The sequence below is a fragment of the Nerophis ophidion genome, linkage group LG09 (genome assembly GCF_033978795.1).
Source record: "Nerophis ophidion isolate RoL-2023_Sa linkage group LG09, RoL_Noph_v1.0, whole genome shotgun sequence".
NCBI classification, from domain to species: domain Eukaryota; kingdom Metazoa; phylum Chordata; class Actinopteri; order Syngnathiformes; family Syngnathidae; genus Nerophis; species Nerophis ophidion.
Genome location: NC_084619.1, coordinates 13,561,980 through 13,586,228, shown reverse-complemented (window position 1 = coordinate 13,586,228; position 24,249 = coordinate 13,561,980). Strand labels below are relative to the sequence as shown.

The window sequence follows — 24,249 nt, the reverse complement described above, 5'->3', positions numbered from 1 at the left end:
TGATATTTATGAACAAATTGTTTTTTGTTTTTATTACACTTGCGTATGGTTGTTTGTTAATTGTTTTACAACATTTATGTATCCAACTTGTTTTTGCACAATTTAACCTAACACAGCCTTTTCACAAATAATGTTTTGCTTGGGGTCGCATTTAAACAATATGTTTGTTACTGTAATTGTGTCAAACTACACAATGAATAATTGATCATTAATGTCACAATATTGAATGCGTAATGAATCCTATATGTTCCCGATTATGTTTTATTCATAACCAGCACATATGCACATACTTTATGCACGCGGTTTATAGTCATTACCCCCTTATGTGAATAAATTATCATGGGATCGTTGTTTTCGTCGGGTCCTCATGCAATTCATCTTAGACTATTTGTGACTAATTAACTATGTCAGGCAGTCAAGTAGTTAAATGACAGACAGCATCATCGTGGCTCTTTAAGCATCACAATCATGACTGAAGGGCTTTATTGTGGGCTGAGAAGCGTGCACATAAGCTACATTTTAAACTTGGCACTATTGAGCTAAGAATTGATGATGGATTCATAAATGTTCAGATAATAACCATCTGTTTGTCAACACGGTCTTGTTTGTATGCAAATGTATTTGTTATGATCCGCGTATTCTGTTTGGGTTTTTCGGGTCACTTGTGTTTTTTGTTAGTGTTCGACTCCGTTTAGTTCGTTTATGCACCTCTGAGTTTGTTGCCATAGCAACTTATTACTTTCACCAGCCGCTTGTGTTCCTGACGCACACCTGTTTGTCATCACTGACATTATTATTTAAGCCTGCCTTTGCCAGTTAGTCGGTCTGGCTTCTTTGTTTTTGCATCACGCGACTGCCACGTAAGTTTATTCTTGTCTTCTAGCCCCAGCTAAGTATCACATTATGTGCTAAGTGTTAGCCTTAGCTTCTGGTGCGCTCGGCACCTCATCCAGTCGGTTTGTCTTTAGTTTTTGTACCAGTATTGTTATTTTTACCATTAAATCAAGTCCTCACCTGCAAGTCCTGTCCAGATTGTCCTTTGCATCCCTGGGAGAAAAAACCCCGCATCACCATGCGACCCACACGCGACAATATCAACATGTGTGAAACAGGCATGGGGAAATATGATACTTGAATTAATGTGGTTGCCTAAAAGCACTCCAAGTTACGCGCAAAATTGTGATGATTAAGCCGCACATGCTGTTTTTTTAATCCTGTTATGTTTTTAGTGAAATGTCAAATAGAGCTTAATGTTTAACCGGTTTGATATGAGCTGGCATTTTCTGCTTTTTAACATCAGAAAAACGACAAAATCAGTCGCCCATCTGTACTAAGCTGCAAAATCCTGTCTTTGCTTTAGTATGAAAGTGCTTCTAATGCAGATCTCTTATCCAGTCAAAGGAGGCCTGTTTTTCTGAGATAGCACATCTGCTTCTTCAGCGATCGGCTGATGCTTCTACTGTTAAGATGTTTTATTAATCATTTTTTTCTGTCAAAGAATGTATTATTGATAATATTTTATATCATAGTGTGGTACCACAGTACACAGTGTAATGCGGTAGAACTTATATACGTTTTACTTGTATTCAATGGAGCAGAAAATGTGGGAAAAGAAGTGCGTTCTTAGAAGAGTAAAGAAAGACAATGCTTTATGATTAATACGTTTAAAATCATGCATTGTGTGATAATTATACACATTTTTTTACTAATAACTGTGATGCTTCATATTGAAGGAGCTGATTGCAACATTTACACAGACTCATAAGGAGCAAAGGTGAAGTATCTTGCCCAAGGACACAACAGACGTGACTAGGATGGTAGAAGGTGGGGATTGAACCAGTAACCCTCAGATTTCTGGCACGGCCACTCTCCCAACTTCACCACGCCGCCCCCAAATAAGTCAGGGTGTGATGTGACAGGTGGTGACAGTACACCTACTTTTGAGACAAGAGCTTGGTTATGTTTTAAAGTCATATCCAACAATTGTGACAACGACTTTTTACCGTCAACTGAGTTTCATTTTTTAATGATTTTTGCTGGTGGTGTGCGTCTGGATATTTTGAATGAAAAAAATGTACCTCGGCTCAAAAAAGGTTGAAAAAAATTGATCTAGACCACAGAACCTATTTTGAGCACACCAGAGGTGTGTTAAAAATAGGTTGGGGAGGAGACCCTGCCCCAAGTGGAGGAGTTCAAGTACCTAGGAGTCTTGTTCACAAGTGAGGGAAGAGTGGATCGTGAGATCGACAGGCGGATCGGTGCGGCGTCTTCAGTAATGCGGACGTTGTACCGATCCGTTGTGGTGAAGAAGGAGCTGAGCCGGAAGGCAAAGCTCTCAATTTACCGGTCGATCTACGTTCCCATCCTCACCTATGGTCATGAGCTTTGGGTCATGACCGAAAGGATAAGATCACGGGTACAAGCGGCCGAAATGAGTTTCCTCCGCCGGGTGGCGGGGCTCTCCCTTAGAGATAGGGTGAGAAGCTCTGCCATCCGGGAGGAACTCAAAGTAAAGCTGCTGCTCCTTCACATCGAGAGGAGCCAGATGAGGTGGTTCGGGCATCTGGTCAGGATGCCACCCGAACGCCTCCCTAGGGAGGTGTTTAGGGCACGTCCAACCGGTAGGAGGCCACGGGGAAGACCCAGGACACGTTGGGAAGACTATGTCTCCCGGCTGGCCTGGGAACGCCTCGGGATCCCCCGGGAAGAGCTAGACGAAGTGGCTGGGGGGAGGGAAGTCTGGGTTTCCCTGCTTAGGCTGTTGCCCCCGCGACCCGACCTCGGATAAGCGGAAGATGATGGATGGAAGGTGTGCTCAGGTCCGAAGGTGTGCTTGGCACAGCACCGACACCAAATGTAATGGTGCTCTGGAATAATCCATTCACAAGAAAATGCATGTTACAACTATCCAAATATGTTGACACACACACACACACACACACACACACTGAATTATGTCTACATTATCTGTACCCCGCCTTCCGCCCGATTGTAGCTGAGATAGGCGCCAGCGCCCCCCGCGACCCCAAAAGGGAATAAGCGGTAGAAAATGGATGGATGGATGGATATCTGTTTTTGTAGTGTGGTCGCCTCCTTTCTCACGGCCATTTGTGTGTAACAGGGCCCATTTCCACGTGCTAAACAGAAACGCAAAAGAGCTGCCGCAAAAACAGTTTCAGGATTAAAAAAACCTAAAAAATGCTAAATGTGCTGAATCATTATTTTTGCATCTAATATTATTTGATATACTATCTACCTATTATGGTGGACATTCTGATAATCAACATAAGGTATAGCAGGGGTCACCAACGCGGTGCCCGCGGGCACCAGGTAGCCCGTAAGGACCAGATGAGTAGCCCGCTGGCCTGTTCTAAAAATAGCTCAAACAGCAGCACTGACCAGTGAGCTTCCTCTATTTTTTTTAATTTTATTAATTTACTAGCAAGCTGGTCTCGCTTTGCTCGACATTTTTAATTCTAAGAGAGACAAAACTCAAATAGAATTTGAAAATCCTAGAAAATGTTTTAAAGACTTGGTCTTCACTTGTTTAAATAAATGCATTTATTTTTGTACTTTGCTTCTTATAACTTTCAGAAAGACAATTTTAGAAAAAAAATACAACCTTAAAAATGATTTTTGGATTTTCAAACACATATACCTTTTTACCTTATAAATTCCTTCCTTTTCTTTCCTGACAACTTAAATCAATGTTCAATTATTTTTTTTTATTGTAAAGAATAATAAATACATTTTAATTTAATTCTTCATTTTAGCTCCTGTTTTTTCGACTAAGAATATTTGTGAAATATTTCTTCAAACCTATTACGATTAAAATTCAAAAAAATGATTCTGGCAAATCGAGAAAATCTGTAGAATCAAATTTAAATCTTCTTTCAAAGTCTTTTGAATTTCTTTTAAAATTTTTGTTCTGGAAAATCTAGAAGATTTTGTCTTTGTTAGAAATATTGCTTGGACCAATTTGTTATATATTGTTAAAATCCAATTTGTTGGATTTTAACCTATTTAAAACATCATCAAAATTGTAAAATTTATCTTAATCTGGAAAAATTACTAATGATGTTCCATAAATTATTTTTTAAATTTTTTTTAAAAAGATTCAAATTAGCTGGTTTTTGTATTCATTTTTTTTCGGTTGAATTTTGAATTTTAAAGAGTCGAAATTGAAGATAAACTGTTTCAAAATTTTATTTTCATTTTTTTCGTGTTTTCTCCTCTTTCAAACCGTTCAATTAAGTGTTTTTTTCATACATTATTCTCTACAAAAAACCTTCCGTAAAAGGAAAAAAAATGTACGACGGAATGACAGACAGAAATACCCATTTTTTTTTATATCTATAGATTTATTTATTAAAGGTAAATTGAGCAAATTGGTTATTTCTGGCAATTTATTCAAGTGTGTATCAAACTGGTAGCCCTTCGTATTAATCAGTACCCAAGAAGTAGCTCTTGGTTTCAAAAAGGTTGGTGACCCCTGGTGTATAGTTTGCATATACATGAAGATAGACGGGCTAAATGAATTCTGCTCACTATTCCTCAGCACACCGGCTTACTAGATCATCTTTGCAATGCTATTAAGTTTTCACGTGTTTTAGTTTTTAGTAAAAAAAAAAAAGTCATAAAAGTATAGTTTAAAAAAATGTCCAGTACAGTGCATCCAGGAAGTATTCACAGTGTTTCACTTTTTCCACATTTTGTTGTTACAGTCTTATTCCAAAATGGAATACATTCATTGTTGTTCTCAAAAATCTACAGACAATACCCTTAACAACAATGTGAAAAGTTTTTTGGGGTTTTGTTTTTGTAAGATTTTGCAAACTTATTACAAATGGAAAAATTAAAAAAAAATCACATGTACTTAAGTATTCACAGAATTGGCTCAATACTTTGTTGACGCACCTTTGGCAAGTTTATTAAATACGTTGCCACAAGCTTGACACTGATCTTCGGGCCGTTTGGCCCTTTACTCTTTGCGGCACCTTGCAAGCTCCATCAGGTTGGAGGAGAAGCGTTACTTTTCATCTCGTATGTCGCAGGATGTATTCAAAAAGACTTGAGGCTGTAACTGCTGCCAAAGGTGCATCAACAAAGTCTTGAGCAAAGGGTGTGAATGCTTATATACGGGTGATTCTTTTTAGTTAGGGCCCGAGCTGTTGCTGTTTATTATTATCACTATTCTTCCACCAGTTTGGATGGCCTTACCATACACGAAAAGTCCACAAATTTTGCAAATGCGTCATGTATGACGCAAAATGTAATTTTTGGGGGGATCTTGAAGATTACATTTTAATATTGGCTCTCAAGTGCCACCTTTAAAAATTGAAAAAAATTGCCCCTCCAACCAGTTTCATGTATAGAAACAAAAGTTGCTGGAGACTTCTATCATGATGAGACTCACATAAAATGTTTTATTTAAATTTGCAACACAAAAAAATGTTTCCCCGTTGTCATTATCAGTTATTGTGTATAGAATTGTGAGGACTCAAATAAAGTAATTGCGTTTTGAAATAAGGCTGTCACATAAAATGTAGAAAAAGTCAAGCGCTGTGAATACTTTCCGGATGTAAGCAGTTTGACAACACTTTGAAATCCAGCCTGTGTTTACAATTTCCATCCATCCATCAATCTTCTTCCGCTTATCCGAGGTCGGCTTGCGGGGGCAGCAGCCTAAGCAGGGAAGCCCAGACTTCCCTCTCCCCAGCCACTTCGTCTAGCTCTTCCCGGGGGATCCCGAGGCGTTCCCAGGCCAGCCGGGAGACATAGTCTTCCCCAACGTGTCCTGGGTCTTCCCCGTGGCCTCCTACCGGTTAGACGTGCCCTAAACACCTGACTAGATGCTCGAACCACCTCATCTGGCTCCTCTCGATGTGGAGGAGCAGCGGCTTTACTTTGAGCTTCTCCCAGACGGCAGAGCTTCTCACCCTATCTCTAAGGGAGAGCCCCGCCGCACGGCGGAGGAAACTCATTTCGGCCGCTTGTACCCGTGATCTTGTCCTTTCGGTCGTGACCCAAAGCTCATGACCATAGGTGAGTATGGGAATTTGCCTTCCGGCTCAGCTCCTTCTTCACCAAAACGGTGTTTACAATTTGTCATATAATATTCACAATGGGTTTTGATGACACACTTTTAACGTGGTGGGTGTGGAAATTGTTGGTCAAATCTGAAATGCATAGCTTGGCTTTGCAAAACCTGAGCCCTGCAACTATAACCGGGCTGAAAACCCCTAATGTGATTAAACACAGAGCTTTGGGAAGCTTTGGGGGTAAAAAAAAATAAACTCCATCTACTGTGGAAGCGACACAAGGACATCCTTTGAGATGAGGGAGAGGAAGAAAAATCCTCCCATTTTCCTCTTGTGCCGCCAAGACGCTTCACATTTGTGTTCGTAGACAAGGAGCAGTTTCTCAGGACACATCATGGTGTTGTGTGGCAAAACTCTCCTGTTTGTCAAAACACAAGAGTGCGACTCACGGTGCTTCCACTGGATTATTTAATTGAACTCCAGCAGAATATCAAACACCCACTTTGACCTTTCAACAAACACTAAAACTGCGGTGCGTAAATTAATTCCGTTTTGAGGTGATAACAAGGTCGTTATTAGACTATTAAATAAAAGTAAGCGAATAGATGAGGAGAGTAAGCCGCAACAAAATGTGGAGAGTGTAAAGAGCAGACCTGAGACATTCACTAATACAAATAAGGGTGCAAATATCATATTCTTTCCCATGCTGCTTTGCGGCGAGCCATTCAGAGGCAGCGCAGCGTGAAGATCCGTCACTGTCGGAGGACATGCAGGTTGTCAATTGATAATGAAGCACAGAGCTACGGGCCTTCAGCTCCTTGCTGTCCTAATTATGCTGACGGAGAACCCGCCACCTTTGTGTTAACATTTGATTTATTTCTACCAGCCTGCATGTAAAGGAGCGCTGTTCTTTTTTCTCTTTTTTTTTTACAAATGACTTTCAAACAGGAAAAATCACACCTCATTAATTAGGGGCTCAAACAAAAGCACATTGTCAGCACTGGTGGTATTTGGAAAGGAATTGATTTGGAAATACAGTGGAACCTCTAAAGACATCAAAAGACGACGAGATATGTAAAAGATATATGAATCTGCACAATTAATTAAATTTTAATCACGGCGTAGCTGCCCCATTAAATGAAGGTGATTGTCAATTATATTAACATTTAGAAAGCAGGCACATCTGCATATCAAATCAAGCACTTTCAAAGCAACAGCGTCCCGTCTTGAAGCCCCATGAAACAGTCTTCCTTCCCATATGGCATTTTGTATGGACACATCTAGTTTATTATATACAAACCCTGTTTCCATATGAGTTGGGAAATTGTGTTAGATGTAAATAAAAACGGACTACAATGATTTGCAAATCATCTTCAACCCATATTCAGTTGAATATGCTACAAAGACAACATATTTGATGTTCAAACTGATAAACACATTTCTTTTTGCAAATAATCATTAATTTTAGAATTTGATGCCAGCAACACGTGACAAAGAAGTTGGGAAAGGTGGCAATAAATACTGATAAAGTTGAGGAATGCTCATCAAACACTTATTTGGAACATCGCACAGGTGTGCAGGCTAATTGGGAACAGGTGGGTGACATGATTGGGTATAAAATTAGCTTCCATGAAATGCTAAGTCATTCACAAACAAGGATGGGGCGAGGGTCACCAATTTGTAAGCAAATTGTCGAACAGTTTTAGAACATTTCTCAACAAGCTATTGCAAGGAATTTAGGGATTTTACCATCTACGGTCCGTAAAATCATCAAAAGGTTCAGAGAATCTGAAGAAATCACTGCACGTAAGCAATGATATCACGGACCTTTGATCCCTCAGGCGGTACTGCATCAGAAACCGACATCAGTGTGTAAAGGATATCACCATATGGGTTCAGGAACACTTCATAAAACCACTGTCAGTAACTACAGTTGGTCGCTACATCTGTAAGTGCAAGTTAAAACTCTACTATGCAAAGCGAAAGCCATTTATCAACAACACGCAGGAACGCCGCTGGCTTCGCTGGGCCCGAGCTCATCTAAGATGGACTGATGTAAAGTGGAAAAGTGTTCTGTGGTCTGACGAGTCCACATTTCAAATTATATTTGGAAACTGTGGACATGGTGTCCTCCGGAACAAAGAGGAATATAACCATCCAGATTGTTATAGGCGCAAAGTTCAAAATCCAGCATCTGTGACGGTATGGGGGTTTATTAGTGCCCAAGGCATGGGTGACTTACACATCTGTGAAGGCACCATTAATGCTGAATGGTCCATACAGGTTTTGGAGCAACATATGTTGTCATCCAAGCAACGTTATCATGGACGCCCCTGCTTATTTCAGCAAAACAATGCCAAGCGACGTGTTACAACAGCGTGGCTTCGTAGTAAAAGAGTGCGGGTACTTTCCTGGCCCACCTGCAGTCCAGACATATCTCCCATCGAAAATGTGTGGCGCATTATGAAGCGTAAAATACGACAACAAGTCCCTGGACTGTTGAACAACTTAAGCTGTACATTAAGCAAGAATGGTAAAGAATTCCACTTTAAAAGATTCAACAAATAGTTTCCTCAATTCCTAACGTTTATTGAGTGTTGTTAAAAGAAAATGTGATGTGACACAGTGGTGAACATGCCCTTTCCCAACTACTTTAGCCATGAAATTCTAAGTTAATTATTTATTCAAATATTTGAACATCAAATATGTTGTCTTTCTAGTGCAGTCAACTGAATATGGGTTGAAAAGGATTTGCAAATCATTGTATTCCTTTTATATTTACATCTAACACAATTTCCCAACTCATATTATGGAAACAGGGTTTGTACTAGATGCAAAACAAACTGTTCACTGGACGAGTCCAAAGCGCCTGTTTTTTTATGTTAGGTATCGCTTTTCCCTTGACAACATCTAAAGGGACCGTGACATAATTGGGGGCTCGTCCAGGAAATGAAATTAATTGTTGAAATAATCATTTGAATCTTCGAAAAGAAAACATAACATAATTTAGCCTGGTATGAACCTCTGTAAAAACTATGTGGTAGAGAGTTAACACTTCTCTGTGCTTTGTATAGTCTTGTTGCAATATACAAAACCCAAAACCAGTGAAGTTGGCACGTAGTGTAAATCGTACATAAAAACAGAATAAAAGGATCAGCTAATCCTTTCCAATTTATATTCAACTGAAGCTATTTGGTGTTCGAACTGAGAAACTTATTTTTTTTGTGCAAATAATCATTAACTTACAATTTAATGGCAGCAACACATTGCAAAAAAGTTGGCACAGGAACATTTTTACCCATGTGTTACATGGCCTTTCCTTTTAACAACCCTCAGTAAACGGGAAACTGAAGAGACCAATTTTTGAATCTTTTCAGGTGGAATTCTTTCCCATTCTTGCTTGATGTACAGCTTAAGTTGTTCAACAGTCCGGGGTCTCTGTTGTGGTATTTTACGCTTCATATTGCGCCACACATTTTCAAAAGGGAGACAGGTCTGGACTACAGGCAGGCCAGTCTAGTACCCACACTCTTTTACACGCTGTTGTTACACGTGCAGAATGTTGCTTGGCATTGTCTTGCTAAAATAAGCAGGGGCGTCCATGAAAAAGACGTTGCTTGCATGGCAACATATGATGCTACAAAACCTGTATGTAATTTTCAGCATTGACTGTGCCTTTACAGATGTGTAAGTTACCCATGAATCGGGAACTAATGCCTCCCCATACCATCACAGATGCTGGCTTTTGAACTTTGCGCCTATAACAATCTGGATGGTTATTTACCTCTTTGGTCCGGAGAACACGACGTCCACAGTTTCCAAAAACAATTTTAAATATGGACTTGTCAGACCACAGAACACTTTTACACTTTGCATCAGTCCATTTTAGATGAGCTCAAGCCCAGCGATGCCGGCAGCGTTTCTGGGTGTTGTTGATAAATAGCTTTTGTTTTGCATAGTAGTGTTTTAACTTGCACTTTCAGTTGTAGCGACAAACTGTAGTTACTGACAGTGGTTTTCTGAAGTGTTCCTGAGCCCATGTGATATCCTTTACACACTGATGTCGCTTTTTGATGCAGTACCGCATGAGGAATCGAAGGTCAAGGGCATTCAATGTTGGTTTTCAGGCTAGCCGCTTACGTGCATTGATTTCTCCAGATTCTCTGAACCTTTTGATGATATTACGGAACGTAGATGGTGAAATCTCTAAATTCCTTGCAATAGCTTGTTGAGAAATACTGTTGTACAATTTTTTCGCACATTTGTTCACATTGTGGTGACCCTCGCCCCATCCTTGTTTGTGAATGACTTAGCATTTCATGGATGCTGCTTTTACACCCAATCATGGCACCCACCTGTTACCAATTAGCCTGTTCACCTGTGGGAAGTTCCAAATAAGTGTTTGATGAGCATTCCTGAACTTTCTCAGTCTTTTTTGCCACTTGTGCCAGCTTTTTTGAAACATGTTACAAGCATCAAATTCCAAATGAGCTAATATTTACAAAAAATAACAATGTTCACCAGTTCGAACTTTAAGTATGTTGTCTTTGCAGTGTATTCAATTGAATATAGGTTGAAAAGGATTTGCAAATCATTGTATTCTGTTTTTATTTACGATTTACACAACGTGCCAACTTCCCTGGTTTTGGGTTTTGTACTCAGCCGTGCCCGCCCTGGGCTGGAAGCGGTTTATTTTATTTGGGTTTTGTTTTCTTTACATCGGAACAGGTAACAATTGGGCTACATTAAATCAAAACAAAGGCACATTGACTAAGACAATAACACAATTAATTGACAATTCAATAAAGTATAAAAGAGAACCAAAAATGTTGACAGACGTGCTATTCCATCATGTTTAATTTTGTCTTGTCGATGAGCGAGACAAGTTCATAATATCGTTCATTGTAACGATATCTGTTTGAAATGATTTAAGCCTTTACCATGTCCAAAAAAGGGAATCTTGTCATTTTTTATGGTATTCATGAGATTGTAAAGAACTGTTGTTGATCCGATGTTGATGTGCTAATACCTTTTTCTTGATTAAAAGTTACATACAATATTAGCTGTTATTTATTTTCATCCACATAGTAAATATTGATAACATGTTTGGATGTATTCAATAAATCAATGTATTCTTGGTTGCCCAAAAAGTGATTCAATGTAATATACTTTGATATTGACACATATATGTGCATAAATTATTATGAAATAAAAATTAATAGACATTATTTACAACACACTTTTCATTTTAATAAATGCTAAAGTACAAAACTATAATTAAACCACAAAAGCTTTGCCATTAAAATAGATTAAATACTAAGACTCAAACAGAACATGCAAAATAGTGGCTTTCCTAACAGTGCATCTATTTAATTTAGTTATTTAAAATCAAAATCTAAGTATTTGTGTGTGTATAAGTACTTTTTGAGCACATTCAACAATAGGGCGATTATAATAAGAGTGCTAATTTTGCTCACAATAACAGTGGTAATAAAATGTTCATACTGTTAAATCCCCAACACTAACACTTGGCCATCACTCCAGCAGCACTAAAAACGGACTCAGCCAAACTGCCGCTAGGTAATGTTGCAATTATCAATGCCAACAAAGAAACTGACTCAGAGAGATGATCATAATCAGCTCATTCTTAAATCTTCCAATAAAAATGAGATTTTATTATTTAAAATCAATTATTTATTAACACACAAAAGTACCGAAAATGGGTACCGTGGAGTACAGGTATTGATTCCCTAGTACCGGGAAATTGGTACCAAATCGGTTCAAATGCGAAAGGTACTAATAATGAACAAAACCAGAGATTTTAGAATGCCGACCCGTGGGCAGCATTGTTTTACCTAACGTACTGAGTAATGGTTCGCAATTGTAACACTACTTATACAAACTCCCCAAAATGTGTTGCCGGAGATGTTTTAGGAATGTTCGATCCTTCTGCCCCGCAGATGGGTTAATTGAGTGAAATCTTTTAATCAGATTAATTATGATGAGTTATTAATACTATTTTGTCATTTTGGCAGCCCTAAATAAAACTAAACTGCTCACCCTTTGACCGACATAAATAGGAGCGAACATGAAAAAGTCTGCCGACATCATGCATGTTATGGTTTGAAAATATAGATAGATGGATAGATGGATGGATGGATGGATGGATGGATGGATGGATGGATGGATGGATGGATGGATGGATGGATGGATGGATGGATGGATGGATGGATGGATGGATGGATGGATGGATGGATAGATAGAGAGAGAGAGAGAGAGATAGTACTTTATTGATTCTTTCAGGAGATGTTCAATCAGGGAAATTAATATATATATATATATATATATATATATATATATATTAGGGGTGTGGGAAAAAATCGATTCGAATACAAATTGAATCGAATACGTTGTGCGATTCAGAATCAATTCTAATTTTAAACAAATCTATTTATTTTTAATTTTTTTAATGTATCTATTTTTTTTTATTTTTTATTTTTTTTTTAAATCCAACAAACCACTACTCAGCAATACCATAACAATGCAATCCAATTCCAAAACTAAACCTGACCCAGCAACACTCAGAACTGCAATAAACAGAGCACTTGAGAGGAGACACAAACACGACACAGAACAAACCAAAAGTAGTGAAACAAAAATGAATATTATCAACAACAGTATCAATATTAATTATAATTTCAGCATAGCAGTGATTAAAAATCCCTCATTGACATTATCATTAGACATTTATAAAAATTTTAAAAAAGAACAATAGTGTCACAGTGGCTTGCACTTGCATCGCATCTCATAAGCTTGACAACACACTGTGTCCAATTTTTCACAGAGATAAAAAAAGTCATATTTTTGGTTCGTTTAATAGTTAAAACAAATTTACATTATTGCAATCAGTTGATAAAACATTGTCCTTTACAATTATAAAAGCTTTTTTTTTTTTTAAATCTACTACTCTGTTGCATGTCAGCAGACGGGTAGATCCTGCTGAAATCCTACTGTATGTATTGAATGAATACAGAATTGTTTGAATTGGAAAAATATCGTTATTGAATCGAGAATCGAATCAAATCGAAAAAAAACGATATATTATCGAATCGTGACCCCAAGAATTGACGTTGAATCGAATCGTATCGTGGGACACCCAAAGATTCACAGCCCTAATATATATATATATATAAATACATATAAAAAGATAAATCACTCCAAATGGAACCACGTATGGGAGGCTCAGCTTTGTAAGTGTACATTGTAATAAACATGACTGTGGTAGCTTTGGTCAAAGTTGAAACGCGTACATTTCTGGTGCTCTACCAGCACCTCTTTCAAGCTGATCTTCCTTGAAGGCTCACATTATGAGTCCGTTTTTATTCTCTCATTCTAATCTGCATTCGCCCCAAGGCCACACACACATCCTTAATACAAAGTGTCCTGAAAAATGATTTCCTGTTGAAGGAAAGCGAAAAATATATGTTTACACTTTGTTTCAAGATGACAACACAGCAGTGTGTGTTTTGTATTTAGTAGTTCCGCAAACACATAATGAGTTTATTGTTAGTTTATTGTCAGTGAAGGTTATTCTTTGACAAAAGCGTTTTGTCTGGTGTAGATTGAACACATTTTTATCATTAGTTTTCCCTTCAAAATCTGCTCATCTGTTCTCCTGCAGACCTTAATCAATAATCTCTGCAGGACTTACATTTTGCCTGCTTCCTCCCCTCATTAAGGACACTGAGCGCCTTCGCCTGTGCTACTAAGCATTGATTGTTTTCATCTGTGCATACTTAAGAGTGGATATAAATGAGCAGAGCGGTACACTGTAATGCTGACACCGTGCTGCCTCACAGGGCTACGACGACGGATACGGAGGAGAATACGACGACGAGAGCTACGACGCCTATGACGACAACTACAGCAATCAGTCAAAGAGGTGACGTTTAATATTCAGCATTTGGCTCGGTTGCACTGAACGATACTGTTCATTTACATGAAACCATCTCCCGACTTGGTATGAAAACGAAAATAAATGATTGGAATAAAAAGCAGATTTAGTTTTTTTTCATCTCCACACATACAGTCGTGGTCAAAAGTTTACATACACTTGTGAAGGACATAATGTCATGGCTGTCTTGAGTTTCCAATTATTTCTACAACTCTTGTTTTCTGTGAAAGAGTGATTGGAGCACATACTTGGTTGTCACAAAAAACATTAATAAAGTTTGCTTCTTTTATGAATGTATTATGGGTCTACTGAAAATGTGAACAAATCTGCTGGTTTAAAAGTAGACATACAGCAATGTTAATATTTGGTTACATGTCCCTTGTCACGATTCACTGCAATAAGGCACTTTGACTCCAGTACTCTGGAATGCCCTCCCGGTAACAGTTCGAGATGCCACCTCAGTAGAAGCATTTAAGTCTCACCTTAAAACTCATTTGTATACTCTAGCCTTTAAATAGACTCCCTTTTTAGACCAGTTGATCTGCCGTTTCTCTTCTTTTTCTTCTATGTCCCACTCTCCTTTGTGGAGGGAGTCCGGTCCGATCCGGTGGCCATGTACTGCTCGCCTGTGTATCGGCTGGGGACATCTCTGCGCTGCTGATCAGCCTCCGCTTGGGATGGTTTCCTACTGGCTCCGCTGTGAACGGGACTCTCGCTGCTGTGTTGGATCCGCTTTGGACTGGACTCTCGCGACTGTGTTGGATCCATTATGGATTGAACTTTCACAGTATCATGTTGGACCCGCTCGACATCCATTGCTTTCCTCCTCTCCAAGGTTCTCATAGTCATCATTGTCACCGACGTCCCACTGGGTGTGAGTTTTCCTTGCCCTTATGTGGGCCTACCGAGGATGTCGTAGTGGTTTGTGCAGCCCTTTGAGACACTAGTGATTTAGGGCTATATAAGTAAACATTGATTGATTGATTGATTGATAGCCATCCACAAGCTTCTGGCAAGCTTCTGGTGGAATTTTTGACCACTCCTCTTGACAAAATTGGTGCAGTCCAGCTACATTGGTTGATTTTCTGACAAGGACTTGTTTCTTCAGCATTGTCCACACGTTTAAGTCAGGACTATGGGAAAGCCATTCTAAAACTTAATTCTAGCCTGATTTAGCCATTCCTTTACCACTTTTGACGTTTGTTTGGTGTCATTGTCCTGTTGGAAGACCCAACTGCGCCCAAGACCCAACCTCCGGGCTGATCATTTTAGGTTGTCCTGAACAATTTGGAGGTAATCCTCCTTTTTCCAATCACTCTATCACAAACAAATAAGAGTTGTAGAAATTATTGGAAACTCAAGACAGCCGTGACATTATGTTCTTTACAAGTGTATGTAATCTTTTGACCACAGGCTGTATATGCTGTAAACTAATAACAGCTTCATACATTTATTGGTAGTAATGAAATAGAACATGATGAGATATGTGCTTGTTGATTCCTTTCTCATCTAGCATCTCAGATTACTACGAATACGGACAAGCAACAAACGACGATTCCTACGATAACTATGGTAAGTCAATATTGCATATTGTGTGCATAAACATGTATGGACATAAACCTTTATATCTCCCAAAAAGCAAATATCAAAGCAATTAAATGTTGGGTTAAAATCAATCCAATTGAATTAGCAGTGGAAAATTCCAAACTTATTTTAAGTAAATACTGTTAGGAATCCTGACAAAATTCAGAACAAAATGATCGTATTGACTGGAATATAAAACAACCTTGTCTTTTTTCAGCACCTATTTTTTGAAATATGATATGAATTCTCAATTTACGAACTTGAATAGAAGGGTTTCGAGACGAAGCTCTTAACTCAAAACACTTGTACCTCAAATCAACGTCTCCTATTGAAATTAATCTAAACGGTGCAATTTTAACATGTAAAATGCATTTTCAAAATAAAAAATATCTGGATAAGAAATATTGTGTAAAAAAACAATACAATAAAAACAGCAGATTTATGAAGTAATGTAATAATATTTTACAGGATTTACCTTGGAGAGTGCACTTCTAGGGTATCTCCTTCCAACTGCTTATTTGTCAAACACACCATCAGTGGCTTTCTCATTTTTTAATGCTGTTCGGATATTATTTTAACGTCCATGGCTAGCATTGGACTCAGTCTGCTTCAGTATGTTGCAGACTGGCAGTGATACGCTCGAATTGCTTCACCAAATCTTCCACACCCTCAGTCACGTTTTTGATTATTTATTTTTTTAATTAAATTAATATCATTCACTTCTTAATCTCAGCACTGTCCTTACTCTCTTTCTTCCTTCACAATCTCTATCTATAATCTGGGACATTTGCTACGCTAACTAAAGACACGGTTGTTTGTAAGTAACATTTTTGCTTGCATTTTAAAGTATAACAATGAGCAAAGAGACAGCTCTTATTTGAATATACTTTTAAATTGAGGTATAACTGTATTGTGTTTAAGTGACAGAAAAGACAACTTTTTTGGCGTCGCTGGTTGGTTTGCATGAATTAATCTCTAAAGCCTCAATATAAGCCAATGTTATCTTGTATTTTTCCAGTTTGTATGGCAAGTAAAATATGTTGTCTTATAGTCGGTCAATACGGTTCGGATTGTTATAGTATGATGACAGTGGTTGTTGCTGTTATATCTTTAAAAAAATATATATATATATATATAAAAAAAAAAATTGTATATATATGTGTGTATATATATATATATATATATATATATATATATATATATATATATATATATATATATATATATATATACACACATATATGGGGTGTAATGGTACGTGTATTTGTATTGAACCGTTTCGGTACGGGGATTTCAGTTCGGTGCGGAGGTGTACCGAACGAGTTTCCAGACGGACATATTAAGTAGCGTAAACAATACTCAAAATGACGGACATTTTAGGCATTTAAGAAACTCTGCCCAGAAAGCCCCGCAAAAGAGGACATTTCCGGTGAAAAGAGGCTGTCAGGGCAGAGTTTCTTAAATGCCTCAAATGTCTGGCATTTTGAGTTATGGTTCTGTGTATTGACAATGTACGTTCAGTGTTAAGAAGGGGTTAAAAACAAAACATATTGTGTGTGCAACAGCAGCATTTGTGAGGGAGGGGCAGAAAGCGAGAGTTATGATGAATGCGCATGCGTCTCCAGGCTCTGCTTTTTATCCATTGATTTATTAGATTTATTTTTTTAATATCTATAGCAGGGGATGTCAAAAGTGTGCCCCGGAGGCCATTTGCGGCCCACAGCTAATGTTTTAAAGGCCCACGGCACATTCTAAAAAACTATTAAAATAAACAAAAACATAACAAAAGTGAAATAAAGCTTGAAGGTTAAATGTAATCTAGAAAAAGTTGCAATGTTGACTAATAAAACAAAGCTGTTTTTTTTTCTTTCAAACTGTCATTGCTCAAAACGTATTATTGAATCAAAATCAATGTTATTATGAATTATTGACCTATCCAAGGTTCCCATTTTGCAAATTTGGTAAATAATTAAGCCCAAAAAATTTATTTTTGTAGTTTTCTTACTGTACCGAAAATGAACCAAACCGTGACCTCCAAACCAAGGTACGTACCGAGCCAAAATTTTTGTGTACCGTTACACTCCTAATATATATATATATATATATATATATATATGCATATATATATATATATATATATATATATATATATATATATATATATATATATATATATATATATATATATATATATATACACACAGTGGGGCAAAAAAGTATTTAGTCAGCCACCGATTGTGCAAGTTCTCCCACTTAAAATGATGACTGAGGTCTGTAATTTTCAACATAGGTACACTTCAACTGTGAGAGACAGAATGGGGGGAAAAAATCCAGGAATTCACATTGTAAGAATTTTAAAGAATTTATTTGTAAATTAGTATTTGGTCAAACCTTCAAAGCTCTCACTGATGGAAGGAGGTTTTGGCTCAAAATCTCACAATACATGGCCCCATTCATTCTTTCCTTAACACGGATCAAACGTCCTGTCCCCTAGCAGAAAAACAGCCCCAAAGCATGATGTTTCCATCCCCATGCTTCACAGTAGGTATGGTGTTCTTGGGATGCAACTCAGTATTCTTCTTCCTCCAAACACGACGATTTGAGTTTATACCAAAATGGATACATAGATGATACAGCAGAGGATTGGGAGAATGTCATGTGGTCAGATGAAACCAAAATAGAACTTTTTGGTATAAACTCAACTTGTGTTTGGAGGAAGAAGAATACTGAGTTGCATCCCAAGAACACCATACCAACTGTGAAGCATGGGTTTTGGAAACATCATGCTTTGGGGCTGTTTTTCTGCTAAGAGGATAGGACGATTGATCCGTGTTAAGGAAAGAATGAATGGGTCCATGTATCGTGAGATTTTGAGCCAAAACTTCCTTCCATCAGTGAGAGCTTTGAATGTTTGACCAAATACTTATTTTCCACCATAATTTACAAATAAATTCTTTAAAATTCCTACAATGTGAATTCCTGGATTTTTTTTTTCACATTCTGTCTCTCACAGTTGAAGTGTACCTATGATGAAAATTACAGACCTCTGTCATCATTTTAAGTGGGAGAACTTTCACAATCGGTGGTATTTAATCAGCCACCGATACTTTTTTGCCCCACTGTGTATGTATATATATATATATATATATATATATATATATATATATATATATATATATATATATATATATATATAAAACTTATCGTATTTGCAAACATAGCTGAAGCTTTAATCCTTTTGAAAAATTATGTTTTGATCACATACTCCTGGTGTCGGCTATTATACATTACACACAACATTTATCTTTCTTTGTTGCATTTGTTTGGAAGCCACTCCTCCTTTCTTCTTGGCTCTTGGCATCAGTCGCAGCCAGAAGGAGCTCAGGGGAATAATTGTTTCACATTGTGAAGGTGGAGTGTTTTGCCTTTTGGACAGGGGCCCTCGTCGGCTCATTCCAGAGGAGAGATAAGAAAAAAAAAATCCTCTACCAGCGTTTTCTTTGCAAAAACATCAACTGGCCTTCTTGCTCGCCACATGACAGTGGCGCTATAAAATGTTTTTTTTTTTACACACACCTAAAAAACCAAGAAGGGCAGTCATTTGATTTTCTGCGCCATAAACATTTTCCTATTTGGAAGCTTGTTCAATGTGCCATGCAGAAGAGGCGTTCCTCCTTTTTTTGTAACGTGGCTTTAAGGAAGGAAAGGAGCTGCTGGCTGTCAAATTGCATCGTTGCTTCAACAGAGGCCAAAGACCTCGTAAAAATTTATTTTGTGTAAATTCTCTGCAGCCCGGGGAGGAAATTTGCTCATAAAGAATATTCAGTCACCGATATCCGTGCACACTCACTGAGGTGGTTTTTTTTACTGCTTTTCCAGAGGAGGAGTGGCCCACTTCACGTCCCAGTCTTAAAGCTCCGCTCCTACAGCTGACAAGAGGGGGATACAGAAAACATCCCTATGGTAGATACTGAAGGTGCTCCATACATATGGCTTGTCTAATTATTCATGATATTTATTTAGATTTATTTCAAAAAATGTTTGCCCAAAACCCGTTAAAGCAGCTGTTTTCAAAGTGTGAAATGAGCACCTCAAAAACTATACTAATTAGAATGCATTAAAAAAACATGTGTTCTTGTCTTACATAAGGATTACAAATGACAGGCAAAATCCCCCCTAAAAAGTGCAGTTCCCCTTTTTACATGTGGGTTGGCGTGTATCCTCTCATCGATTTCTTCTACGCTTCTGAGGCTGGAATAAGTCCAGCGCTCCCTCAAGGTGGAACATGTTAGTGCAATTGAAGTTTGGATGCGGCACACAAAATAAAATGATAAAATAATCTCTCAAAGCCATCAAATATATTCTGATCTAAATTGAGACACCTGGAAAAAAAATCATAGAGATGAGGATGAAAGGACCATAATGCCTCTGAATTTACTCTCTAAAATCAAAATTCACATCCTTGTCTCGATTGCAACTAAGTGTGAGGTCATTTTTGAACTGTGTCTATTTAATTAACAATACATATGCAAAATCTATCAATTCATTTGATTTATTTTTTTGACAGTTAATATTAAACTGTCAGCCGTCATGCTCCCCCTAGCTGTCTAAGGTTATCATGATGCGTCACAACTCCACACACATTTGTACTAAACAAAAGTCTTAACATCACCAAAAATATCAGGGTGGTTATAATAAATGAAACAAAGTTTCACACATGGAGTTACATCCATCCAGGTGCATACACACACTACTTTACCATGACAAAACTTAGACACTTGAAAAGCACTCACAACACATTTGTTTTTCTTTTCCAATACATTCTAACTCGTAAATAAACACTAGAAAGTGTCAGCCAACAATGGACGTAATGGATATTGATCTAGTCCTTCTATAAAGCCTTTTAAAAATATCCAAAACCTTCATAAACATTTCTGGTCAACACTTCCCACTTCCTGCTAAATTCAAACTTGTGAATGGATACTCACTGTGGAATGACAAGTGAGTATCCAATCACAGTCTCGTTAACATCAGGCTACCTAGATAGGCTACGGTCAACAACTTGTGATCTGATTGGCTATCGTAACTATCTCAACTCTGTGTTCTCAAATTCATCTGCCAACGGTCCCAATGAGTATCCAATCACAGGACGCGTAAATGTCATGTTCAACCTTAGGCCATCTAGAAGGTCTGACTGTCAACAACTCGTGATCTCATTGGCTATCGCAACTGTCTATCACCTGTATGTCCCCGTTCTCTTACAGTGCACGGACGCCCGCATTGTTGATTTCTGAAGGCCTCTGGGAGATTTCATACAGCATGGCAACAAAAGCTAGCTGAATTCTGATTGGATACAAACTAAAACTAAGAACAACACCACTGGAAGGAGCATAATACGATGTGAAGAGAATATGAATCATTTTAGATATTTAGGGAAAGTAAATAAAAAAATAATTGTATCTTAAATTCTGATCATGATTTCTGATTATGTTAGGCCTGCAAAGAAGGCCTTGCTGGCTATCACTGGTAAAAATTCTGTAAGTACATATGTAATATAGCCATAGGCACATTTAAAGTAACGTGTAAAATGTACGTATTTTGGTCATTTTAAGCATACAGCGACACATTAATTTCACAGACGCGTCACGTTCACTATTTCCTTCAACAACAGTTATAACTAATTATGGCAGATTTCATGAGAGACACAGCAACGATTACTTTGGGACAAATGATGACACAGAACTTTATCTTGTTGACCCAGAACATCCAGAGAAGGAGTTAAAAGTTTTGGCCTTGTTCACACTGCAGGTCAATTCAGACTTTTTTGCCCATATGCGACATTTTTTTTTCCATGTCCGCGTGTACTGCGCAACCCCCAATTTTTCATGTCCGACCCAGGCCGTTTTCATACGTGGAAACAGATTGGATATATATGCAATGCGTCCTCGATGTGAATGCTCCCACACCAGGGGTCACCAACCTTTTTGAAACCAAGAGCTACTTCTTGGGTACTGATTAATGCGAAGGGCTACCAGTTTGATACACACTTAAATAAATTGCCAGAAATAGCTCAATTTGCTCAATTTACCTTTAACTATATTTTATTATTAATAATTAATGATATTTATCTTTGTGGAAACACTGATCATCTTAATGATTTCTCACAATAAATATGTATAGAAAAAGATAAATATCAATATGGAACACTTTATTTTTATATTTTCTCTAAGTGCACATTTTTCAAATTGAACATTTTCAAATGATCACTTCGAAGACAGTCTTGTGAAATCACAATATCCCATTTTAACTAGCTAGCAACTAACATTTTTTAACAAATCATAAATTACTTTGCACCATGTTTGTACAAATAATAACTCATGTAAAATACAAAAGTCAACTCTCAAATGTTTAAATAAATCATGTCACACTTTGAACTGGACACCAAATCTGTTATCTGTTTCTTTGTCAGTTAGTGGGAAGCCTGGCATTGCATGCTGTTAACTAGTGTGTTGTACTCTGGTGTGTAACTTGACACTGCAACTCTGAGTGAGTCTTGCAGATGTGCATCAGTGAGGCGTGTTCTGTGTTTGTTCTTGATGAAGTTCATGTCAGAAAAGGCTATTTTACAAAGATAAGTTGAACCAAACAGGCTTGCAACCTCCATAGCTGCTGCGCATACACCACTGTACTTTTCTGTGTCAACAAGGCACCAAAGGTTTGGTGCAGCCTGGTGGGCTGTAAATCGTCAGGAAAGAAGAGGAAGGAATTTAAAAGGTAAAAGGGTACATGTGTTTAAGAATCCTAAAATCATTTTTAAGGTTGTATTTTTTCTCTAAAATTGTCTTTCTGAAAGTTATAAGAAGCAAAGTAAAAAAATAAATGAATTTGTTTTACACAAGTGAAGACCAAGTCTTTAAAATATTTTCTTGGATTTTCAAATTCTATTTGAGTTTTGTCTCTCTTAGAATTAAAAATGTCGAGCAAAGCGAGACCAGTTTGAGATATTTTTAGAACAGGCCAGCGGGCTACTCATCTGGTCCTTACGGGCTACCTGGTGCCTGTGCTGGTGACCTCCTGGTTTAGGACCTACTGCAAAGCAAAGCTAGTCAAAGATCATCTACATGACAACACTCTAGTGGTTTTTCGGAATCTACTGAATCTCTCTTCCAGGTTTTTTTTAACCGGTGAATAAGTTGAATAATCCTTAAAACAGCAGTGCACATTATTTAGCGTTCTGAAAATTGCCAATAGGACAAGTTAGGTAAAATGGATAACAGATTATAACAACAAGGAAAAAGAAAATAGCTATAATTTCTATATTTCCATTTTGAAAATCGCTGCTTTAGTTCATGTTTTTTCCTGTCAAGTAAAAAAAAAAAAAAAACCTACTGTATGTAAACAATATTTGCATCTCTTTTTTTACATTACTTTTCTTTTATTTTACACAAACACAATCTATGAAACAAATCCAACCCCAATCTCACAAAAAATTGACTCCTGTTCACCACTTTTAGTTTTGTACGTATAGATTTTGTAAGTACAGGTTTGTGATGACTGCTTGGAAGTAACTGCATGGTTTCCCAATAAGAGGAGAAAGGTGAAGTAGATAAATAAAAAAAAACACACACATTGTGCAACTCTAAATCATTACCTGGAGGACTTTATGGCGTGGTTTTTCCAATCTCTGCGATACAACCGATGCAAGCAAAATGTTTTTCTTTGGGGTTGAAAGCAATCAAGCATTGCAGAGTGTGTACTTTATAATGAGTGCTTTGGTGAATTGTGTCCAATCTGTATTTGTACATAGAGGATTTAATAAAAACGCACCCCCAACACCGTGTGTAGGTCTCTCTAAATTGATGGGGCTATTTATGATTTCATTTCTTCATCTAATGTTGCTGCCGAAATGTATTTAATCCTGTTAAACATTTGCATGATTTCCACTAACTCACTGCATAAACAAACAATTACTCTGTCCTAAATCAATTTTTGCTTTTATAATTTAAATTTCTGTTTAATCGCCTAGGTAATGGTGATGGATTTTACAATATATCACGGAAGTAATTAATGTTTTTAACCCATTTTGTGAGGTATGACATCAGTAAACAGACCGACACTATTGACATATGGCGTTAAAAAGGTAAGAAGTCCCCTTATGTTCTATTATCTTAATAATGTAAATGTGCATTCAGAGCACAACAAACACGTAAGTTATGTGATTGCTGAATATCAAATTTCAGCATTTTTTTTTTTTATCTGCAATGTCTTTTCTAACCTTTTTTTCCCCCACCACCCTAACTTTTCTGTCACTGAACTTGAGACCTTGCAATGCATCTTTAAACCTCATGGCTGCCGTCCAGTTAAACTCTAAACAGGTAAACATTAAAATACTGAATATAATATTCAAATCTAACTTCCACTAACGAAAAAGTAAACCTGCCCTTTTTCGAGCCAAGAATAAACACGCCTCTAACTAGATGCTTCTAAATGCTACATTGGACTAAATGAACATAAACAAAACACTAAAAGCTTGTTCTAAACTTCACTTGAATTAAGATAAAACTAAATTTCAGGACATTTACCTTCATGTGGTTTACTTTTTTCACAGTGATGAAATGCAATGACGTGTCATGTGCATGCACTTTTCGATGCATTTTGGACGCAACATAA

At 37.5% G+C, this 24,249-nt stretch overlaps 1 protein-coding gene across 4 annotated transcripts in view; it reads left to right on the top strand.

Annotated features, from left to right (window-relative positions):
- The window catches only part of khdrbs2 (KH domain containing, RNA binding, signal transduction associated 2), a 184,414-nt gene that overhangs the window by 147,351 nt on the left and 12,814 nt on the right, over positions 1 to 24,249 (top strand). Inside the window, exons 7-9 of one of the 4 annotated variants that reach the window (XM_061910374.1) lie at positions 13,901 to 13,983; positions 15,509 to 15,567; positions 19,459 to 19,542. In XM_061910374.1, the coding sequence (XP_061766358.1) occupies positions 13,901 to 13,983; positions 15,509 to 15,567; positions 19,459 to 19,542 (226 nt within the window). Of the gene's footprint in view, positions 1 to 13,900; positions 13,984 to 15,508; positions 15,568 to 19,458; positions 23,955 to 24,249 lie in introns of all 4 variants that reach the window. The other 3 variants (XM_061910376.1, XM_061910375.1, XM_061910378.1) reach the window with 3 other exon arrangements.